The following is a 20,001-nucleotide window of genomic DNA, read 5'->3' as shown; positions in this document are numbered from 1 at the left end:
GCTTGTTCCTTATGTCCGAGCCCCCGCCTCCCAATTCAGTTTTTTCTTTTCTGAATCCATTGGCTCCTCATTGCTGCCCATTTAACGGTGAGCTTTTTGTCGCCATTGCAGTGACAAACTCTTGCCACGGACATGAAGGCAAACGTTGCTTCAGCCCTGACGCAATCTAATATTGTAGTGCATGAGACAGAGTGCAAACACTGTGCGGTCATCTGTTATTTAATAACAGAAAATATGTCTGTACTGTTGCAAATACCCGAATTGAAATGATTTTCCACATTTTGGCTTGTTATTAGTTAACGATGATGTTAAAGATTCGAATCCACTTTTGTTTTCATGTTAAGTTTAGTTTCGGCGAGTGTTTCTGTGGTACAGTATCTCCACACAACCGAATGAACAGAGGAATGTCGAAGAAAGGGGGAGTGGTGTGGAGTGGAGCGCGGGGGGGAGGGTGTCATTATGAGTGTGTAGTGTGCAGAGAGGAAGGGTCTGTTAGGGGCTCAAATACGGCTGCGCTCGGGTCACACTTTCACGCTGGACGTCGGCGTGTCGGCCACCGCTGCTATCTTCCCCCCTCCCGGCTCAGCCAAACCTCCCGAGACGCTCTCGCGTCATCTGGACCGCTCTCAAAATCCAACTTCTTGCCCTCAGTATTCCTGCCGTAGCCATTCATTGTCTTATTCCGAGAGAGCGCAATTAAAAAAAAAAGAAGAAAAAGCCCCACGGGGCTTTTTGCTTGTAATTCTGCCCCCCCCCCCCCGCCCCCACCTCGCTCCGGGCTAGGAGGCAATTAAGTCCACGCTCGTCTGCCTCATTCGGAACCAGGCACTTGAAGAGCAATGGAGTACCTCCACTTTTGCGTGGTGTTTTCGTGCTGGGTGACGTGCGCGAAGGCAGTCGTGTCCACCGACGCACCTCGGGCCCCCGCGCCCATTCCGAATGGTAAGAAGCGGAACGGGCGCACTTTGGTTAGTCTAATTGTGCATGCGATGGAAGTTGGGAGTGAGGGGGTTGCCGCTGGCATGCCTGCGTGGGGGTGGGGGGGGGGGTCTATGACCAGGTCAACACAAATGATCGCAGTGCTTGATTCATTCATTGGATGCCGTTTGCGCTCTAACGTGTCATGAAAACGGCTGCTAACATTGCCGGCGCATCCCGCAAAAAGATCGCCATCAAGCATTTGTGTGATGTGGAAGCTTTTCCGACTATTAATTATACCAGCCCCTGCCCCAGCCCCTGCCCCTGCCCCTGCCCCTAACTTTAGTTGGCCAAACCGAGGCTCAGGTCCAACAATGCGTCACTTGTTGTTACAATTTTGTTTTTTTTTGCAATGTTCAAGAAGGCACACCATTTATCGTAAAGTGGAACTTTATGAACTGTGCGTCAACGTTACGCCAATAGAGGAGCGATTGTATAGGTGGTTGCTGAGGGGGGGAGAACGCGTTTCTCGCCGAACGCGTTTGGAAGTTTCGTGCGGTTGTGACGCCTGCAGGAACAGGCGCCCGCTCTGCCCACAGCAGCATTTAACGAGCCGTTTGCTAGCCGTGATCTCATTAACAAGGAAGGAAGACAACTTGCCACCCCAAAAAAAAGAAAAGAAAAAAAAGCCATGCTTTGTTTTGTCAGGGGGGGGGGGGGTTGGGTCAAAGCTGCATGATTTATGTGATGCTGAAATTCCCGGCAGCCTCTCTCGGACGAAAAACGCATACGGATTGATCCATCTTTTTAGATGTGAGATGTGCGTGAAGCCAAATCACAATGGAGTGATGTTTGCCAGATGAGCGACACGGCGCAAAGAATCAGGTCGGTGGCAGCATCGTAACAAAAAGGCACCAAAAAGCTTACCAAAGAATTCAAGACAAAACACGATAATAATAATAATGATTATTATTGTTATTATTATTATAATAATCATTGTTCTTATTATCGCCAGGAGTCGTCGTACGAGTAGCAGCAGCAAACTCGGCTAACTGGTCGTCATTGATCTTGCAAGCAGGTCGTGGTTGTAAAATCACTTGTCACAAATTATACAAACGCAACCGGCTGCAGATTTATTTATTTTTGTGTGTGTGCGCGCTAGGACAGAAGTGAATGAACAAGTGAATCTCAACGGTACAGGTACCACCGGATTGCTTTTTCAAAGTGCGCGGCAGGCCAGGCCATCAACTTCTTTTGGGTCCCCCACCCCGACTTGGGTGCGGTATGCTCATAAAAGCTGAGTGAACACCCCCTTGATGGCTTCAATTGTAAGAAGTGAGGCATGGGCTCGCAAACTCTCTGCTATGATGCTGGCTGCAAAGTTTGCAGGGTGTACTTGGCCATGCGCTAAATGCCAACGTTGCCCGCACACTGCTTCACTGTGACTCGGAGCACAACGGGCTCGATTCTGCAACGCTCGGGCCACCTGCCGGCAAGTCCCGTTTTTGTTTTTTAGGAAAAGTAACGCAACAGTAAGAGAAGGCGCAGCACCCTCCCCCTCGGCTCCCCCGTTTGCTTGCCTGAATGAAGCCTTTGACTGACTCGAAGCGACCTTCCTCACTCGTGAGCGTATTCGGCGTAGCCCGCGTCTTCCCCCGGTTCTTGCCGTTTGGCGGCACGTCTGCATCGTAGTCCTTTTTCTGTCTCAAGTTGCGATCGACATCATGTATTCCAGTTGTTCACGGCCTTCATTGAGCCGCGGCAAAAACGCACGGCGCGCGACCGAACCAAATGTTCACAAAAAGAGCATACGTGTCTGTTATCTCCTCAATGACATGAAGAACAAAACGTGCAGGCGAGGTGCTTGGTAGATCGTATCTGCGACCTGGCCCGGCATGTGACGTGAGAGTTGGCCAATATTAACAAATATATATAATAAGAGTAACTTTGTCTAATTTTGCCGAATGGGTGATTTTGAAATATTTTCCTAGGCAACATGCAAACATGAAGTCCATTAAACAGAGGAGGTTTTGTCCGGATGTCTCGTCAAATAGGAAGTCGGAAGACGTTGCCACCCGTCGACGTGGGCTTCGCGGGAGCCTGCCAGTCCCAACCTTTGCGCATCCGAGTGTGAATATTCACTTTGGACAGATGTAGCTGGAAGACGCAGGAGCGTCGGGCAGCTCTGACTCCGGTGCCTTCCGTGGAGCAGTGGGAGCGACATTCCTTGCCTTCTGTAGACGCTCTGTGTTTACTCTGACTAAGCACTTACACGTCAACTTCTGCCGACTGCGGCTACGTTCAAGTATTCCTAAAATGAGAACATCCTAAACGATTCATTAAATTGTCTTTACACAGAGGAAGGTGCGGGCTTGCATTTTTTTTTCCCGGCAGTTGTGGACAATTCACGAAAGTGGCTAACTTCACGTATTTTCCGCACGATAAGGCACTTTGGAGTATAAGGCGCACCTTTAACCAACGGCCTCTTTTAAACCTGTTTTCATAGGCCGTATGTTTGACAGCCCCGCTTTATTCCCTTCAGTGGACTTATCCGGCTGTAATGACACGAACAGACCGTGTTACGGAGTTATCCAAACATCTTGATCCAAGCCCCTTCTGGGAACATGTTGAAGTATTTTAGTGATTTATTTATTTTTTGTCCGGGGGTCAGCCGGGATGACGGTGTGCGGTGCTGGAGACCTTGCTTACCGTCGAGCACCTGTGTCAATTCCCGACCCTTCAGGAGCTCATTATTTCAAGATGGGACTTATCTGTCCTATGCTCACATTTACACAGCGGCCGATTCTCTGCGCTCTACTAATGTTGCTTTTTGCCGCAGCGGGCGGTTGTTTTGACAGAAAACACCCCGCCGCTCCTTTTATTTCAAAACGGCGGACACGGACGCAGTCTTGTGATCTGCCGGTTGAAAAAAATACTTCACATTGGCCAAGCAAACGCAGACGCGTAGGGGAAGTAAGCGGACGTCGACAAGATTCCTGTTGCATCATCTGCAGGAATGTGCATTTCCTGCAACCGACTTACAAGTTACATGAATGTCCCAGATGGGAAAAAGGTTCCAGATTCCCTCCCGTAAGCAAATATCTTCCAAAGAAATATCAGAGGCTCCGAGAGTCATTCCTTGCCAGTATGTTACAGAGCAGGATGACGCCACCCGAGAAGACGTTTCCCAGATGCATGTGAGATCATGACCTTCCTCCGCTGTGCTACGCTATATGAAACTCATTGTCTCAAATGTTTTTTTTTTTCCACCCTCATTTTATGCTATTGAGTGGAAGGCCAGAACTTGTTCCTGGTCAGGTAACGGATCTTTGGAAACTAAAAAACAGGAAATGGAACGAGACCGTCATTGTCGGCAGACTTGAAATGACCGGCTGCGGGTTTTATATGGGCGGAGGGACATTCGATCAATACAGCGGGAACAAACGTCACTTCATATGAAATGTTCAAGACACAAAACACCTCCATGGGAAAATATTGCCTCTTGTTACGAAAGAAATGTTAAGATATGAAAGGTCAAAATACAGTAGAGGCCGCTACTCGCAGCTCCGAGTTTCCTGATTCATCTGTTTCGGCGATGCGCTTCACAGAAACAGAAAACAAAAACATCAGGAAACTTCCACCATCGTTTCCCAAAATCTGGGCAATATTGCGTGCTGACATTATGAGTCAGATAATAGCTGATTGATTTTTCTTTTCTTTTTCTTTTTCCCAGAAAAATTACTCGTCCTCACCGTGGCCACAGAAGAAACGGATGGCTTCCTTCGCTTCATGCAATCTGCAAATTATTTCAACTACACCGTGAAGGTGACAGATGGTTCCGAGAGTCTATAACCTGATTAAGAAAATAAAATGTGCACAAACTGCAAATCGTTGAGCAAACTTCTCGGTGAGGGTCCATCATTGTACACTTTAGCAGAAACTGATAGACGGTCATACCTCGGTTTTCAACCAACGGCCAGAAGGATGTTCCAAAACCGATCTGAAACTATTTTATGAGCCCATGATTAGGAGCTAAGGCACTATGCAGAAGTAACAACAACCCCAAAAAGATTTGCATAAATCATCACAAACACGTCTGCTCACAACAAACGTTCACACGAGGAAGCGAGAGGAGTCGAGTGGCGTATCCACGTTTGCTTAGTTTGGTTGAAAACCCATTTTCGGTCGTAATCCCAGGCGTAAAAATCTCCTTTTTTCTGGCCAAAAAACGATTTGGTCGAGAACAGAGACGTTCGAAAAATGAGCTATGACTGTATAGATGCATACAAGAGAAAACTGTACACTTTAGTAACCGCTGTGCCTGAAATCGTTAAAGTCACGGCCAGCAAATTGTTGGTGTTGACGTTTTGTACACGCTATCACTCCAAACACTCGACGTCTCCTTTCAAGAGAGAGAAAGCGTATCCCTATTTGAAAAACTCTCGCTGGCTTCCGTTTGACTTGGCGACCGGTCTCTGTTCTGTCGCAGGTGTTGGGAATGGGAGAAGAATGGAAGGGCGGCGATCTTAGCCGCTCTATCGGCGGAGGACAAAAAGTCAGACTACTGAAGGAGGCCGTGGAAGGTCTAGCTGACCAGGAGGACCTCGTGCTCCTCTTTGTCGATAGGTACGTGGCATTGACGATTGCGTATCGGGGGCATACCGCCTCCATTTTGTTTTCATTTTAAACACCCGCAGGGAGTGTGTCTCTATCATCCGACAGACGGTAGCAATTACTTGCGCGAGAGGCCTTTCTGCTGATTTTCCTGAATCCCTTTCGGAGTCTTGCATCGGGTGTTCTAATGTAAGCGCAGCCTGCTCGAAGATTTACGAGTTTACAAAACCGTGTCAGTGCAGTTTGGAACCATGACAGCTTTATGAGCCATATATGGACAACTAACGCGAAGGCGGGTTCATCTTGGAAAAAAAAAATGCCAAAGCCGCCCCAAATTAATAGTCTTAATTATTACGAAAATATCTTTGCAAATGTTTCTGTCATGGTTCATGCAAATGTATTTTAATGGTCAAATCTGAATTATTCTGATCCAAGTTCAAATGATTTTGTTGTTACAAAACTATGAATAAATACATTGTTTTGAAGAGCGACTGGTTGAACAAAAAAATGGATTCATTCTGACTTCTCAGAGAAATTCCGGTAATCCAATTCAAATGTACTTAGGGGGGAAAAAAAGGGCCCTCATTTCTGTGGGGTCGGGGAGTCGGTTTAAAATGTCAAAAGCACTTATTTAGATTTTTGCTTTGGATAAGTTTCTGCAGCGAGCAGTCAAGAGAATGGTGTTCATCCAGGACGAGATAAAAAATGTCAAATAAGAAAAAATGTTCAAGAAAAAAACTGCCATTTTGCCACAAAGGTTAAATGATCTTTTCGATATTTGCACTTCTCAAATGAGGGGGGGAAAAAACTCCTGATTTAATTAGTCCTGTGTGTTTTGGCTTGTTTTTCCCATGTTTAAAAATAAAATCAAAAGACACCCTCAACATTCTCACAAGCCAGAATGGCGAGCCAATAATCATGAACAAAAACCATGCGGTAGAAATCTTGTCCAAAAGTAATCACACGACCGAAAACACCTTCCCTTTCTGTCAATAGATCCCCCAAAATAGTTCACATTTGGTTCTTGAAGGGTTTTTGGCTGCAAGTGTAGCTAAAATAATCAAGTGAGGTTGGTGTCAAAGTTATTAACGTTTTTTTTTTCCCCAATGTTTTAGAGGTCTTTGTATACAGAACGAGGAGTTTTGAATTCATGACGGACAGGTCGTTGCATAAACATGTGTGGGCCAGATGCGGTTCCGCAATAGCATACAGACGTCTTCTCGTCTCACAGGCCTCAAGGTGGGCTGAGCGAGAGCGAGAGCGTTGTCATTTTAAACACTTGGCGCTCCCAGGTGGTCCTGTGTAAACAGTTAGGCGCCATTTCTCATGTCTGTCATTGGAATTCCAAAGGCCGCGCAAGCGTCGACACGGTTTGACAAAAGGTCATTGAAGGAATGCTCGTCCGTGCGAAGAATGCCCTCTTGTTCGAGAAAAGAGATCTGGATCAACCCGAAAGGCCGAGAGTCACGATGGACTGACCTCAAAGGGAGAAAATCAGCGTCTGTTATATTTCATCTCCCCCCTCTGCCCATTCTAGCTATGATGTCATCTTCGCCGGCGGTCCGCAGGAGATTCTCAGGAACTTCCAACAAGCCAATCACAAAGTCATTTTCGCCGCCGACGCCCTGATCTGGCCAGATAAGCGACTGGCTGAGAAATATCCGTCGGTCCGCAGAGGCAAGCGGTACCTCAACTCGGGAGGTGGGTGACAAAACGTTCCCAAATCGGTGAAGGAATTTGCATTTTCCATTGCTGCGACTCCTTGTTGTCAAGAGGAGGCGAATGGAGCATTAAGTTCAAGTGATCTGGCCTACAATCACTTCACGGCCACTTCGGCCTGAATCGTTTCAGAAACCTCCACCCGGAATGCTAACACGGGCGTTTTTTAAACACGAAACCACAAAATGTACTTTACTGTAGCTTGCATTCAAGACAGACGTAGAGTTTGAGTGTCATTACGGTTTTTTGGAATGGGACAAATCCATTCATGTGACAGAAAAGTTGGAAGGACTCCCAACTTGGCCAAAGACTGACTGTGAAACGTGACTCTCGTATCACATCAACGTGCCTGGAACGACATTACAAGAGGAGGTCATTTCTTTTGCCATCAAAGATCTGGCTCACTCAAAGCAGAAAATAATATCGCAAGAAAATATTGACAGTGCAGTCTCCAAGTGTCATGCTCCCGCTGCATTCCGCTAGCAGCCCCAAGACGCGCAATTACGGCTTTTACCCCGCTCATCAACATGGGGCGGACCTCCCAGTCTGGAGCGCGGGCCGTCTTCCCTTTGATTACGGACTACTTTTAGCGTTCGCTTTCACCGACATGACATGCGGCTTTGTCTTGGCTTCACTAGCGCGCGGTAGTTTGTATGAAATTGCCGGCTGTGCTAGCAGTCACGGGCGCTACTTCCAAAGTGGCCGTTTGAACGGTTGAGCCTCTTGACTCGGGACGAGTGGGGTCAGTTTTGTTGGGACAGAATCAAGGTTCACAGTGTGCGCCGAAGTGCGCCTGCGTTTGAGTAGATGCAATTCTACTCCAAAAAAAAACAAAGTAAGAATGCTTTAAATGGGTTCTTGAGGGGTTGAACGCTACTTTCGCCGAACAATAACATCAGCCGAGTTTTATTTTTCTAACGGTGGGAAGCATCCGAAAGGGAAATCCTTTTCCAGCATTACTGGCCGTCGCTTGGATCAGACCCCCAAAAAGCATTTGGTTGAAAATAAATAACTTCATAAATCTGTTTTTCTTGACCGGCGTTCCCATTTTTTTAGGCAATGAACTGTCAAATCCGTTTGCAGTTCTTGAACTGCTTTCCTTAAATAAGTCTCAACCCTGCAATCAGCCAATGCGGTCGGTGTCCTCCAGATACGACGGGAAGAAAGCGGGACGGGAGTGGTCGTGGCCACGAGAACATACGTTTGGATGCGCTTTAATAGCACGCTGTGCTCCCGTCAGACATTCCAATCGCATGGTGAAGTGCATTCCGATTTCCCGAGGGATCGGAAAGGCTGTACTTGCGGAACATTGGTGACAATTACATGCTCACGGGCGACATAAGTGACTCCAACTGGCTGCTGCTTTTATATACATATACTGGATGCATCTTTTGAATTCTCTTGCACTATGTTTCCAATTCAAAATGTGTTCCACACGGCAGGAATAATGAGTTATGCTCCATACATGAAGCGAATGGTTTCACAATGGAACCTTCAGGACAACGACGACGACCAGCTCTTCTACACGAAAATATTTCTGGATCCGCTGCAAAGAGTACGGCTTTAAAACTCAAATCATGCTATGAAAATAATGAGATGTTCTCAGCCAAACAAGACTTCATTTATCCCCCCCCCCCCCCTCCTCCGTCTGTTAGGACTCTCTCAACATGACACTGGACCACAAGTGCCACATTTTCCAGAACCTGAATGGTGCAATTGGTGAGAAATCCCAAAGACTTTCTTGATTTGGATACATTGTTATGCTTTCGGAAACATTTATTTCCAGGGGGGGGGGGGGGGGGGGGCTTGGAACGAATTAGGGCATTTACATGGGAAAAGAAATTTGTTCCAGAAGCAATTCATTTCATAAGTAGGTAGATGTATCACTGTACCGACTCCAGCTTCTGGAAGACTGCATATCGGAAACCCGAGTCGGAAGTTTGGCTGATTAAAACATTGCCGATTTCAAGCACGCCTTCTGTCAATGGCCATAACCTGCTCTGATCGACAGCATCTCCTGTTCACACTTTTGGCAGACCAAGTGCTTCTGAAATTTGGAAGCAACCGTGTGAGAGTGAGAAACACGGCGTACGACTCCCTGCCGGTGGTTGTCCATGGCAACGGCAATACTAAAGTGAGTCGCAAACGAGTCTCTTGGACGCCCCGGTTCACCTCGAGTCGCGCTTCCAAAAGGAATCTCATCAAAGCCGGCCGGCGCTTTGACGCTTTGATGTTGAGCCCGTCGCTCTTTTGAAGGATGAAGGTGTCGCATGACTTTGGTGACACTCGGGCATAAACATTTTGAATGAGTTTCCCACTTACGGAAGAAATATACACGCTGCTCCTTTCTATTTATGACTCGCACTTTTATTCCGTGGGGGGGCTCACCCAAACTAGGCCATCAGGCTTCTGTCTCTTTCCTCCGTCGGTTGGAATAACAGTTTCCGGCTCATTCTCTGGCCTTTTCACTCGACTCCCTGTGTGTGACCTAACCAAAAGTGTTGAGTCATTCTCGCCAGACGTTTCAACATCTGCGGAATAAACTCACAACGGTCGATAACATAGCACCCATCCGAGCACGACGGTCAAAGCCGAGCCCCCCCCCCAAGTCCAAAATGTTGCGGCTGAGTGCTGTGTGCCGAGCACCTTTCGTCACAAATTGTCTCTACCGGGTGCCGTACAAAAATAAACCTACCAAACCAGGAAAAACGCTTGAAATGTTGCTTATGTTGACATGAATCATCCGTAACCGGCTGTGAATGCCGTCCCATGCAGCTCTACTTGAACTACTTGGCCAACTACGTGCCCAACGCATGGAACTACGAACACGGCTGCAGCCACTGTGACGACGATGTCGTGGATCTGTCTCTGGTGAAAGTAGGTCCCATTTTCTCTCTCCCCCCCCCCCTTTAGTTTGATCTCGCGTTATATTGGGCTTGTGGAAAATTCATCTTCAACATACCTCGCCCCCTCTTATTCCTGTAAGAAAGGAAAGGATGAAACACTGCCTGCCCTCCATCGGGGGGCTGTCTAGACAGTTGGAGTAGGGCGTCGACTGTCCACTTTCAAGAGATAAGCCCTTTGCTAAAATAATAGCTTAGGTACCTCGCGTGAGGGAAACTACTCGGGTGAGAGAAAGCCCGGCACCGCTGCGGTGCAGGATATGGCTCCTGTGGTTTTCTGAAAGACTCATTTAAAAGGGGTGTCGCCGCTGACCGGCCTTCCCTTTTTGTGGGCTTCTCAGTATAGGTCCTGTCCGCAATCTCCACTTCTAGTGGTAAATATGTCGCAGAGTTCAGGCAAACCAAATACTTGGACCGGAGCGGCAGGAATTTGGAAAGGTCTCAGGTTATGTGGTGCCGCGTACTTGCTGATAACCACGTTTGGAAGCATTTATTTACAGACTTGTCATATTTCCACAAGGAATGAGGCCTAACGACGTTATTAGCATTGATTTTTTTACAAATAACTCTTACACCGTCTCATGTGGAAAAAGTGAGGGCATCATGTCATGAAAATAGCGGGGGTGACGGTATGGTGGCGAAATGGAGTTCAGAAGGAAGTTGCGCTCGATTCTTTGTGTGCTTTTGCTTCGAAACTGCTATACACAATTTGAATTTCCTTGCCAAAGACAATAACAAGCTAGGCCACCACATCCCCATGCTTTATTTTGTGTAAAAACACTGCGTAGACACTCGTCTGCTCTAGGGAACCTTTTCTTTTTTGGTCCCCTCCCTTGCGCCCTGGCAGAATTTAAATGTCGACTTTCCGTCGTGCGCCTTCAAACCAGACGTTGCAAAGCTTCCAATTAGATGCCTCGGCTCGCGTCCCTTTTCATCGCAGTCCCACAGCCATGCTGGGAACTGGTCACAGGGAGTTGCAGTCCAGGATGAACTTTTGTGGCAAAGTTGCTTGGGAAAATGTCCGCCCCACCCCCCGCCCCCTTTGCAAGTGTTTGCAGACTCTTCCCTGACTCTCATGTTATACGTGGCGATGTGGGACAGAAGTTCTTGTCAAGCCCTTACATGCAGAAATCTCAAGAGGAAGTTTTCATAGATGTCACGGATGAGTCTGCTGCTTGGTGTGAAAAACGTACTTTCTCAATGGACGGATTGCCCGTGAGCCACTGACACGGTAGTAATGTAGGTCCTGGAATATTGCCGAGTTTGATCCAACCACGACATAGAATCTCCCAATGGGTGAAGGAGTCAGAGTCAAGATTTTTCCTGACAAGCTATCGTTGATGGCATACGCCACACGTAAGGCAGATGACTGCAAAGTACACCCGGCACGCGCTCAATCGTGTCAGCAAAGCGACGTTCAAAAGCTCCGCCGACGAGAATGCTTCAAAGTATCGACAAAGCTAATGTGGGCTGTCAAAGCATTCCCTGACGTATGCCAAATAGTGCTCCGTTTGCTGGACGTGAGGTTTGAAAGTTCTGCCACATTTCCACAGGAGTACCCCAAAGTGCTGGTGGGAGTTTTCATCGAGCACCCGACGCCGTTTCTGCCCGAGTTCTTCCAACGGTTGACGACGTTGGATTATCCCAAAGATAAACTTCACCTTTTTGTCCACAATAACGTGAGTACTTGCAAGCGACGTCGTTCCTCTGCACGGCCTTCTAATCTATCGACGCCTGCCCGATTGTCAGGAGGTTTACCATGAGAGGCACATGCAGAAATTCTGGGAGCAACATCGGAACGTCTTCGGCACCTTAAAAGTCGTCGGACCGGAAGAAAATCTCAGCCAAGGCGAAGCCAGGAACATGGCCATGTGCGTAGCATTTGAAACGCTTGCTTTTCCGTATTTTGCCGCAGCCTTATTGCAAAGTGGGGAAAAAATCATGTATATCATCAACATTGAAAACAGATGCTTTGCAGGTGAAACATTTTCACGTGGCTCTTTAATTGCTTCTCAATTTGCATTTTTTTTTTATCCCTGGATTTGAAAAACGACTCATTTCTTCACCTTGGTGTCTTTAGGGATCTTTGCCGGCAAGATGCCACATGCGACTTCTACTTCAGCATCGACTCAGACGTGATGCTCACCAACGCGCAGACTCTGAAGCTCCTCATTGAGCAGAACAGGTAATGCGCTGCTCACTGGAAAGAAAACCGACAAAACCTCCCGTGCTGCCGTGACGTTCACGGGACTGTTGAATTTATTCTCTGCATGGTAAAACCGCAGGCGCGTCGGGGCAAAGCAGCAAGAGTTTAAAAATAACCGGCGCCGGTTTCCTGGGTTTTTTTCCATTTGTTTTTTTGCTGACCACACGGAAACGGCGCAAGCGCCTCATTGCGCTAAGCCCGACGTGCCACTTTGCATTACGCAAAATCCCGAACACGCAAACTCCCGTCTCCTTTCTGCAGCTCATAAAATGCAAAGAAAACATCCCGCAAACGACATCTAGTCTCGTCTGTGACCACTCCGCCATTTTGCCCCCACGCAGGAAAATCATCGGCCCCCTCGTGACTCGCCACAACAAGCTGTGGTCCAATTTCTGGGGAGCGCTGAGTCTGGATGGTTATTACGCCCGCTCGGAAGATTACGTGGATATCGTGCAGAGGAAACGAATGTGAGTACAAGAAGCTTTCACATCTGCACGTATCCCGCGTCATCAACTGCTAACCGTCCATCCGTTCATCCATCCATTTTCTGATCCCCTGATCCCCAAAAGAGGGTCACGGGCTTGCCGGAGGCCATCCCGGCCGTCTTCGGGCAGTAGGCGAACGACACCCAGAACCGGTTGACAGCCAATCGCAGGGCACACACATAGACAAACAACTATCCACACTCACAATCACACCTCGGTACAATTTAGAGTGATCCGTTATCCCGCAACGCACGTTTTTGGAATGTGGGAGGAAACCGGAGTACCCGGAGAAAACCCACGCGGGCACAGAGGAGAACATGCAAACTTCCCGCAGGAAGGCCAGAGCTGGAATCGTACCCTGCGCCTCTGTACTGCGAGGCCGACGTGCTAACTCGTCGACCGGCGGGCCGCCTAACCGCTAACTACAAAACAAATACCATTCTAGGTGCACCCTGATGTGGGCCAAATGCAATGATGCAAAAGGCCCGCCTCATTTCACGTGGCTGCGTTGTTTCCAGGGGGGTGTGGAACATTCCTTACATGGCGCATATCTACCTGATCCAGGGGGGTGTTTTGAGGAAGGAGTTGAAAGAAAGGAACTACTTTGTTCTTGAGAAACTGGACCCCGATATGGCTTTGTGTAAACACACCCGAGAGCTGGTAAGGACGGCTTTGGATTTTGATTATGCTTCTCCAAAGACATTTTGATAGAAATGCTGTGGATGATAAGCCTGTAAAAGTCAACAGCGCAATGGGAGGTGACCGATGGCAAGTATACGTTTGAAATGCCTCTTGCCTTTTGTGACGGCATGGCGGTAGCGCGTTCGTCAGCTTTTTATGTTGTATCCGGCCGGTCCCCGCTTTTCACTCTTTCCTGATTCCGTTGTGTGTAACCGCTTGCTCCAAGTTATCCCCTTTTCACTGTTTTAACCCAAACCGTTTCTTGTCATTGCATCAAGCTGTTGACATGCCGCCTTGAGCGCTGCGCTAGCTAGCAGGTCTCATTTCAACTCGGTGCCTTTTGCGGTCCCGGATGCTTTCCGTCGACTAATTCAACGTCTGCTTCAGAGGGAATCTTGCTTCTTTTTCCACCGCGGGCGCATTTCCTCACCGCCCCTTATGTTGCTGTGTTGTCTTTATTTGACATGATGACGCTATGTGGTATCCTATTTACATGATGCTTCTCCTTCGTTTTAGACCAGTCAGAGAGAAAAAGAGTCCCCTTCTCCGGAATCATTCCATATGCTCAAGCCCCCAAAGGTTTCCATTTGTTTTGATTACCGCTCTGATCTGAACCGCCAATTTCCAACGGGTTAGCACTCAGAAGCCAGTCCGAGTTTGGCCTTGTGACAATGTTTGGGCGGATGCTCAAGTGTTTCATAAGTACACATTTATTCTGTGTTAGTTCTTCGAGAACATCGATGTTGTCCCGGTTGAGTTGATGCTGAGCCAAACGGCTGTTAAATTTGATCTGAGGCTTGTGCCAAGAAGCGAGGAGGAAAAAGAATGTTAAAGACCATCAGACCGTACAGTCGAGAACCCCGTCCTGATGCTTGACCGTAAAACCAGCTGCTTGATCTCGAAAACCACGACCAATATCAGACTAGGCTCTTGCATACGTTGTCATCCACCTCCACGGCCTCCATTTTGCAAACGTTGGTGACATTTTGTCAACTTGATCATTACGAAGCCTCGTCTGATATTGTGTCCAAAACCTCCCTCCTGCCTCCTTGTAGAGGACAATATTGCACCCCTTCTGTCTCCGTTCTCCTGCCCTTCCTTTCACTTCACCAATCCCCCCACCTTGAATTGTTCCCGTCCCACCAACACCCACGTGAACGCCCCCCGCCCATCTCCCGAGCCACTCTTATCCCACCCATAAATAATCTATGATTATTTATCTGGCTTCTGTTTCTGCTCTACCTGAATCAGACAAACAATAAAAAAAAAACATTTACAATTTGCTATCAGAGTGCTAACCGATTATTACGTAGCACCGATAATGTGTATGTAAAGCCTCCTGTCAGACATTTTGACGTGTACGTTTTATGCCTGGTGCGTAACTACAGCTTTTCCCATCTGCCGCAGGGAGTCTTCATGTACTTGACAAACCGCGATGAATTTGGGAGGCTCCTTTCGGCAGCCAATTATAACACTTCTCACTATAACAGTGACTTGTGGCAGATATTCGAAAATCCCCTGGTAAGTAGCTACTGCCGTTACCTTTGATTTACAGAAAGGCGAGTAACCGCCCGAGGCGCTTGGTAGCCGTAATGAAAAGACTCGAGTCATGAGCCGCCACTCCGAATGTGCCGTGCGGCGCCGTGGGAGGTTGCTAGTTGCGGGAGAGGATTAGTGCCGCCTGGTATTCGGGTCATCAAATGGTCCAACAAAAGGCCTCTAATACCCGAGCGGTCTTTGCAGGACTGGAAGGAGAAGTACATCCATCCCAACTACATGAAAATCTTCACAGAGAACTACTTGGAAGAGGTTTGTGTGTATTTTGTTTACAGACGAGTACAGTATGACTCGATGCCAGACAGTACGTGGATTGCACCGTCTGTTTTTCATCCAAATAACTCAAGATTGCGGGAACGGCCTACTCACGGCGAAGGTGAGACTTCAAAAACAAGCGTGTGTGTGTGTGTGTGTGTGTGTGTGTGTGTGTGTGTTTTTGGCCCGCAGCCTTGTCCAGATGTGTTCTGGTTCCCGGTCTTCACGGAAAAGGCCTGTGATGAAATTGTGGAGGAGATGGAGAACCACGGTTCGTGGTCCGGTGGCAAACACGAGGTCAGTCCCGTGTCAATGTCGCATCAGTGAAACACGGTGCCCAAAACAACGTCGGCACATAGCGACACTAACCTTTTCGTCATTCGTGCATTTGCTAGCGGCATGCAAAATAAGGCAAAGTCATTATTGACCTCTGGCGATTTTGCTTTTTATCGCATTTGGCGGTAGGGGTGTAGCATGAGCTAAGGTACAGCCTAAAACAATCTTTATATTGTCTAAACGGTCCAAAGGCTCTGGCCGAAGAATAACCTTTTAGTGAAGAATCAACCAAGACTTTTCAATGAAGCTTCCTAATGGCTAATGCAGTGCATGCTGCCAGATTCAACCCCCCCCCCCCCCCCCCCCGCAAGCCACAGTATTTCCTTTGAAGTAAAAATAAACAATGCTCTTGCTTCACTGCAAAGAAATGGCGCAATGCTCGAGTAAACAAACAATGAGAGGTGGGAGCAAAGAATTAGAGGCATCCCCCATGATGACTTGTTAACATTCTTTCAGAGGAGGGGGTGGGGGGGGGGGTGTTCTCCGAGACATGAATTTGAAGGCAACTCTTTTTGCCGGTGGCGGCGGTTGAGTATTATATTGACCAGCTGTGAAAACAAAGTGGACCGTCTTCATATGATTGGCCACAATGCATAAAAGGGGCGATGATGTTGCCTTGATTCCATCTATCATGTTGTTGAGACATTTCAAAGCCCGCGACTGGGAGCTCTAGAAAGAGCGTTATGTCGCAAGAATTGCAATAAAAAGCAGTGAAGCGATCAAATGGGGCCATTCTAGTACCACAACCCTCATAGGAAAATGGTCCATTTCAGAATTATTTGACGACAAAAGTAGCATTCAAGGAAGCACAATCTGTCCATTTCACTTGAGGACGTTTTAGAATTAGCATATTCATGTACCGTATTTTCCGCACTATAAGGTGCACCTGAAAGTATACGATTTTCCCAAAAGCTCACAGTTTGCCTTATAATCCGATGCACCTAATGTGTGTGTATATATATATATATATATATATATATATATTTTTTTTTTACCTGTTTATGTTAATTGGTCGCTACTTTGCGGATTTTCGTTTATCGCGGGTGGTTTTGGTCCACATTAACAGCGATAAACGAGGGATTACTGTATTCCCTTTAGTGTAACGCCATCTAGTGGATGCATAACACATCGGCAGCCACTACTGTAGCTTCTATTCTATGTGGTGCACCCTCTAGATGAAAAGTTTTAAAATAGGCCATTGATTGAAGGTGCGACTTACACTCGGAAGCGCCTTATCGTGCGGAAAAAAAAACTTTTTTGTCTTTTGTTTGTTTTATTGATTTATTTGTTCAACAGGACAAGAGGATTGCCGGCGGCTATGAGACGGTCCCAACGGACGACATCCACATGAAGCAAATCGGCTTTGACAAAGAGTGGCTTCACTTCATCCGAGAGTTCATCGCACCCGTCACACTCAAAGTTTTCTCCGGATACTATACAAAGGTCCGTCATGTCCCGGGGGAAAACTACAATGTGTGCCAAGACCGGAGTTAGAAAGTCTATATTTACAACCCAAACTCCAAATATTTCGCCTCTTTCCCAACCTTTACTGCTGGCCCAGGAAAGCTCGTAGTGTCGTTTTGAAATCTTTTAGGACACCGGTCCCGGAACTCGTTTCTCAACACCCAACAGCTCCAGGAGCAGAAACGAGTCATCAATCCAAAAGGAAAAAAAAACAAAAACGCTTGCCTTTACACGCACACGACATGACACTTTAACCCTTCCGGGCACAGTCGTTCCGACAGTGGACAGCTTCTCGTGTTATCGGGTTACAGGGTGCATGACAGCGGTGACAACTAAGTTGATGTATTTTCCATCCCGTTGCAGGGTTACGCGCTCATGAACTTTGTGGTCAAATATACTCCTGGGAGGCAATCATACCTGAGGCCCCACCACGACTCCTCCACCTTCACTATCAACATTGCCCTCAATAACAAAGACACGGACTTTCAGGTGAGAGCGGGTGTCAAATAGCCGACGAGCTGCTGAGATTTTTTTTTTTTTTCTCAACTGGGTGTTCCCAGACTTTGTTTTGAATGTGAATAATCTTGGGCACATCAAACAAGAAAGTTGGAGAAAGTGGCGCTAGATCGATGAACAAAGACGCATTATTTGTGGTCAAATCATGTTCGGCAGCAGAAATCTCTGACCGCGCGTCGCTTCTTCTTAGGGTGGCGGCTGTCGTTTCCATCGATATAACTGCTCCATAGAATCGCCTCGGAAAGGCTGGAGTTTCATGCACCCGGGACGACTGACTCATCTCCACGAAGGTCTACCCACCACCAATGGCACGCGCTACATTGCCGTGTCCTTCATTGACCCCTAAAACACCCCCAAAACAACCTAAAAAACGGTCTGATTTCACTGTCATTGAAACGTTTGCTCTTCCCTTCTCGTCTTTGTGCATTTTTGAGGTTTTGAGGATTTGCCTTTTTAAAGCGGTTTTGCTTTAAAAAGATGAGCGATTGCGTTCAACCCATTTCTGTCAGACAGAACATTGACTGGGGGAAAAGGGTGACGGCAAATTCTTCCCCGATGCGCACAAAAGAGCTGGCGGGGTCCACCGATTTCAGACGCTCATTTCCAGTTGGTAAAACAAATGGCGGCGCTTTCATGAGGTATTTTGTGACCTCACGAACGGATTTGATCATTGTTGTCCTTTTGACTGTTGGCCGTATCAGGCTCGTGTGCAGGTTGTCTTTTGTGCGTCCGACGTGTTAATATTTGAACATGATTTATTGTGTTGAGAAAAAAAAAATCCATTTTTTTGACAGAATTCATATTGAACGACTGGAGTGCGTCCAGGTGTCTGTGGTTCAACTATTTCTATTTTTGTATTTTGCACAGCAGAATTCGAAAACCGGGGAGCGGAACTCGCTGCGAGTTCTGTTACTCGAAGGTTTGCCTCATTTCTGAAACAAAAACCGGAGAGAAAAAAACTTGTCCTGTGTGAATGGATTTAGCAACTCAGCAAATTGCCTTTTTAATTTATTGTTAAAAATCTAATAAAAAAAATCTGAGATTTTCATTGATTATTCAGACTATTATTTCTATTTTGAGGTGCCAAGATTCAATCGAGAACTAATTGATTACCAAAAGTAATGGATTACCTTTTGGTAATCAATCATTAACAATTCATCCATTACCAAAAGTAATGGATTACTTTTGGTAATGGATGAATTGTCCAGACCCCTTAAATGTCCAAATACTGTGAATGTCAGCATGTCAATTGTCCAAAGCACAACATAAGAGGATCATACTTACTGCCTTGTGCATTTTCTGCACTGTCAGTTTGTAATCATGCCAAGCTTTTGAAAAAAAGGGAAGGAAACGAACTTAGTCTCTGAATAAAATCATTGTTGGATGCGGTCCTATTTCTGTTGACTGTAAATTAGGCACCGGTGAAGCGCCCAACCCCCGCAACATAACGTGCCCTATGCAGCAAAAACGCCGAATGACTCGAATGGATGACTCGCGCCAGCAGACGGCTGTCCTCCGCTTTCTCACAAAGCCACTCGGCCTTCCAACTCCTTGACGCCGACCTTCTCCGAAACATGTCACGTGCAGAAAGCATCATGCTTGCTTCTGAACTCTGAATGCTTGCAATGAGTGTTTGGATGGCGACAGATGAGCTCCACGAGTGCAACTGTAGTTCAGTTTACCTTGGGGGAGGGGGGGGGGGACTATATATACAGTACATACGTGTGTGTACACATGAGGAATGTTACGCTGGGTGGAGGAATACTGGAAGTGGGTGGGGTGCGGGGGGGGGGGGCAACATCTTGAAAGTTGAGGTGGATTTATGTTTGTCTCCCACTGCGATGAATGATGTGTCGTAGTACGATCCGTTTGGATCAACACGATCTAATTTCTTGACTGTCTTGCACACAATCTGACCTCCCCGATCGCTTATGGTAACATTTTACAAATGAGGCTACGCTGACTGGGCCTCACACAAGGAAACCAATCCGCGCGAAAACAAACAACTTTCTCCGAAAGGCCAAAATGTATGAGTGGCTGCTATTTAAAATGATGGTGTGCGGCGGCAGGATGGTGTCGGCTCTACTCCTCAAAGAGCTCTTTGTGGGCGCTTCCCTCGGCCTACCTTGCACCCAGCCCCTCTGAAAGGTGACATGGATCGCAAGATAAATCTGCATGCCTCCCCAAACTAGTAGACGCTCACATAATTTTTTTTTATTTTTATCAAGCGACAAATGAAGAAAGGAAAAAAAATAATAGCGTTTCCAAGTAAGATTTATTCCTTCAATGATAGTGGGCGGGTGTTTGTCATGAGATGACTGCATGCTGAGATCATATTCTGAATTCT

The 20,001-nt window shown here is 47.1% G+C and overlaps 1 protein-coding gene across 2 annotated transcripts; it reads left to right on the top strand.

Annotated features, from left to right (window-relative positions):
- Nucleotides 1–753: 753 nt before the first annotated feature.
- On the top strand, nucleotides 754–18,002 carry plod2 (procollagen-lysine, 2-oxoglutarate 5-dioxygenase 2). 2 transcript variants are annotated; one of them, XM_052054404.1, is made up of 20 exons: nucleotides 754–942; nucleotides 4,652–4,743; nucleotides 5,408–5,544; nucleotides 7,070–7,233; nucleotides 8,694–8,806; nucleotides 8,907–8,970; nucleotides 9,288–9,385; nucleotides 10,027–10,128; nucleotides 11,708–11,833; nucleotides 11,904–12,025; nucleotides 12,235–12,339; nucleotides 12,702–12,827; nucleotides 13,364–13,505; nucleotides 14,043–14,105; nucleotides 14,934–15,047; nucleotides 15,270–15,335; nucleotides 15,531–15,635; nucleotides 16,971–17,117; nucleotides 17,502–17,627; nucleotides 17,845–18,002. In XM_052054404.1, the coding sequence occupies exons 1-20, from the start codon at nucleotides 840–842 to the stop codon at nucleotides 17,998–18,000; spliced, it is 2,271 nt and encodes a 756-aa protein (XP_051910364.1). In that variant the 5' UTR covers nucleotides 754–839; the 3' UTR covers nucleotides 18,001–18,002. The 2 variants fall into 2 exon arrangements, with proteins under 2 accessions (XP_051910364.1, XP_051910366.1); XM_052054406.1 differs by lacking the exon at nucleotides 14,043–14,105.
- Nucleotides 18,003–20,001: the final 1,999 nt, after the last annotated feature.

This window comes from Hippocampus zosterae, chromosome 20, assembly GCF_025434085.1.
Source record: "Hippocampus zosterae strain Florida chromosome 20, ASM2543408v3, whole genome shotgun sequence".
Taxonomy (NCBI): domain Eukaryota; kingdom Metazoa; phylum Chordata; class Actinopteri; order Syngnathiformes; family Syngnathidae; genus Hippocampus; species Hippocampus zosterae.
Note: the sequence above shows the minus strand (reverse complement) of the source record. Positions and strands in the feature narration are given on the sequence as shown.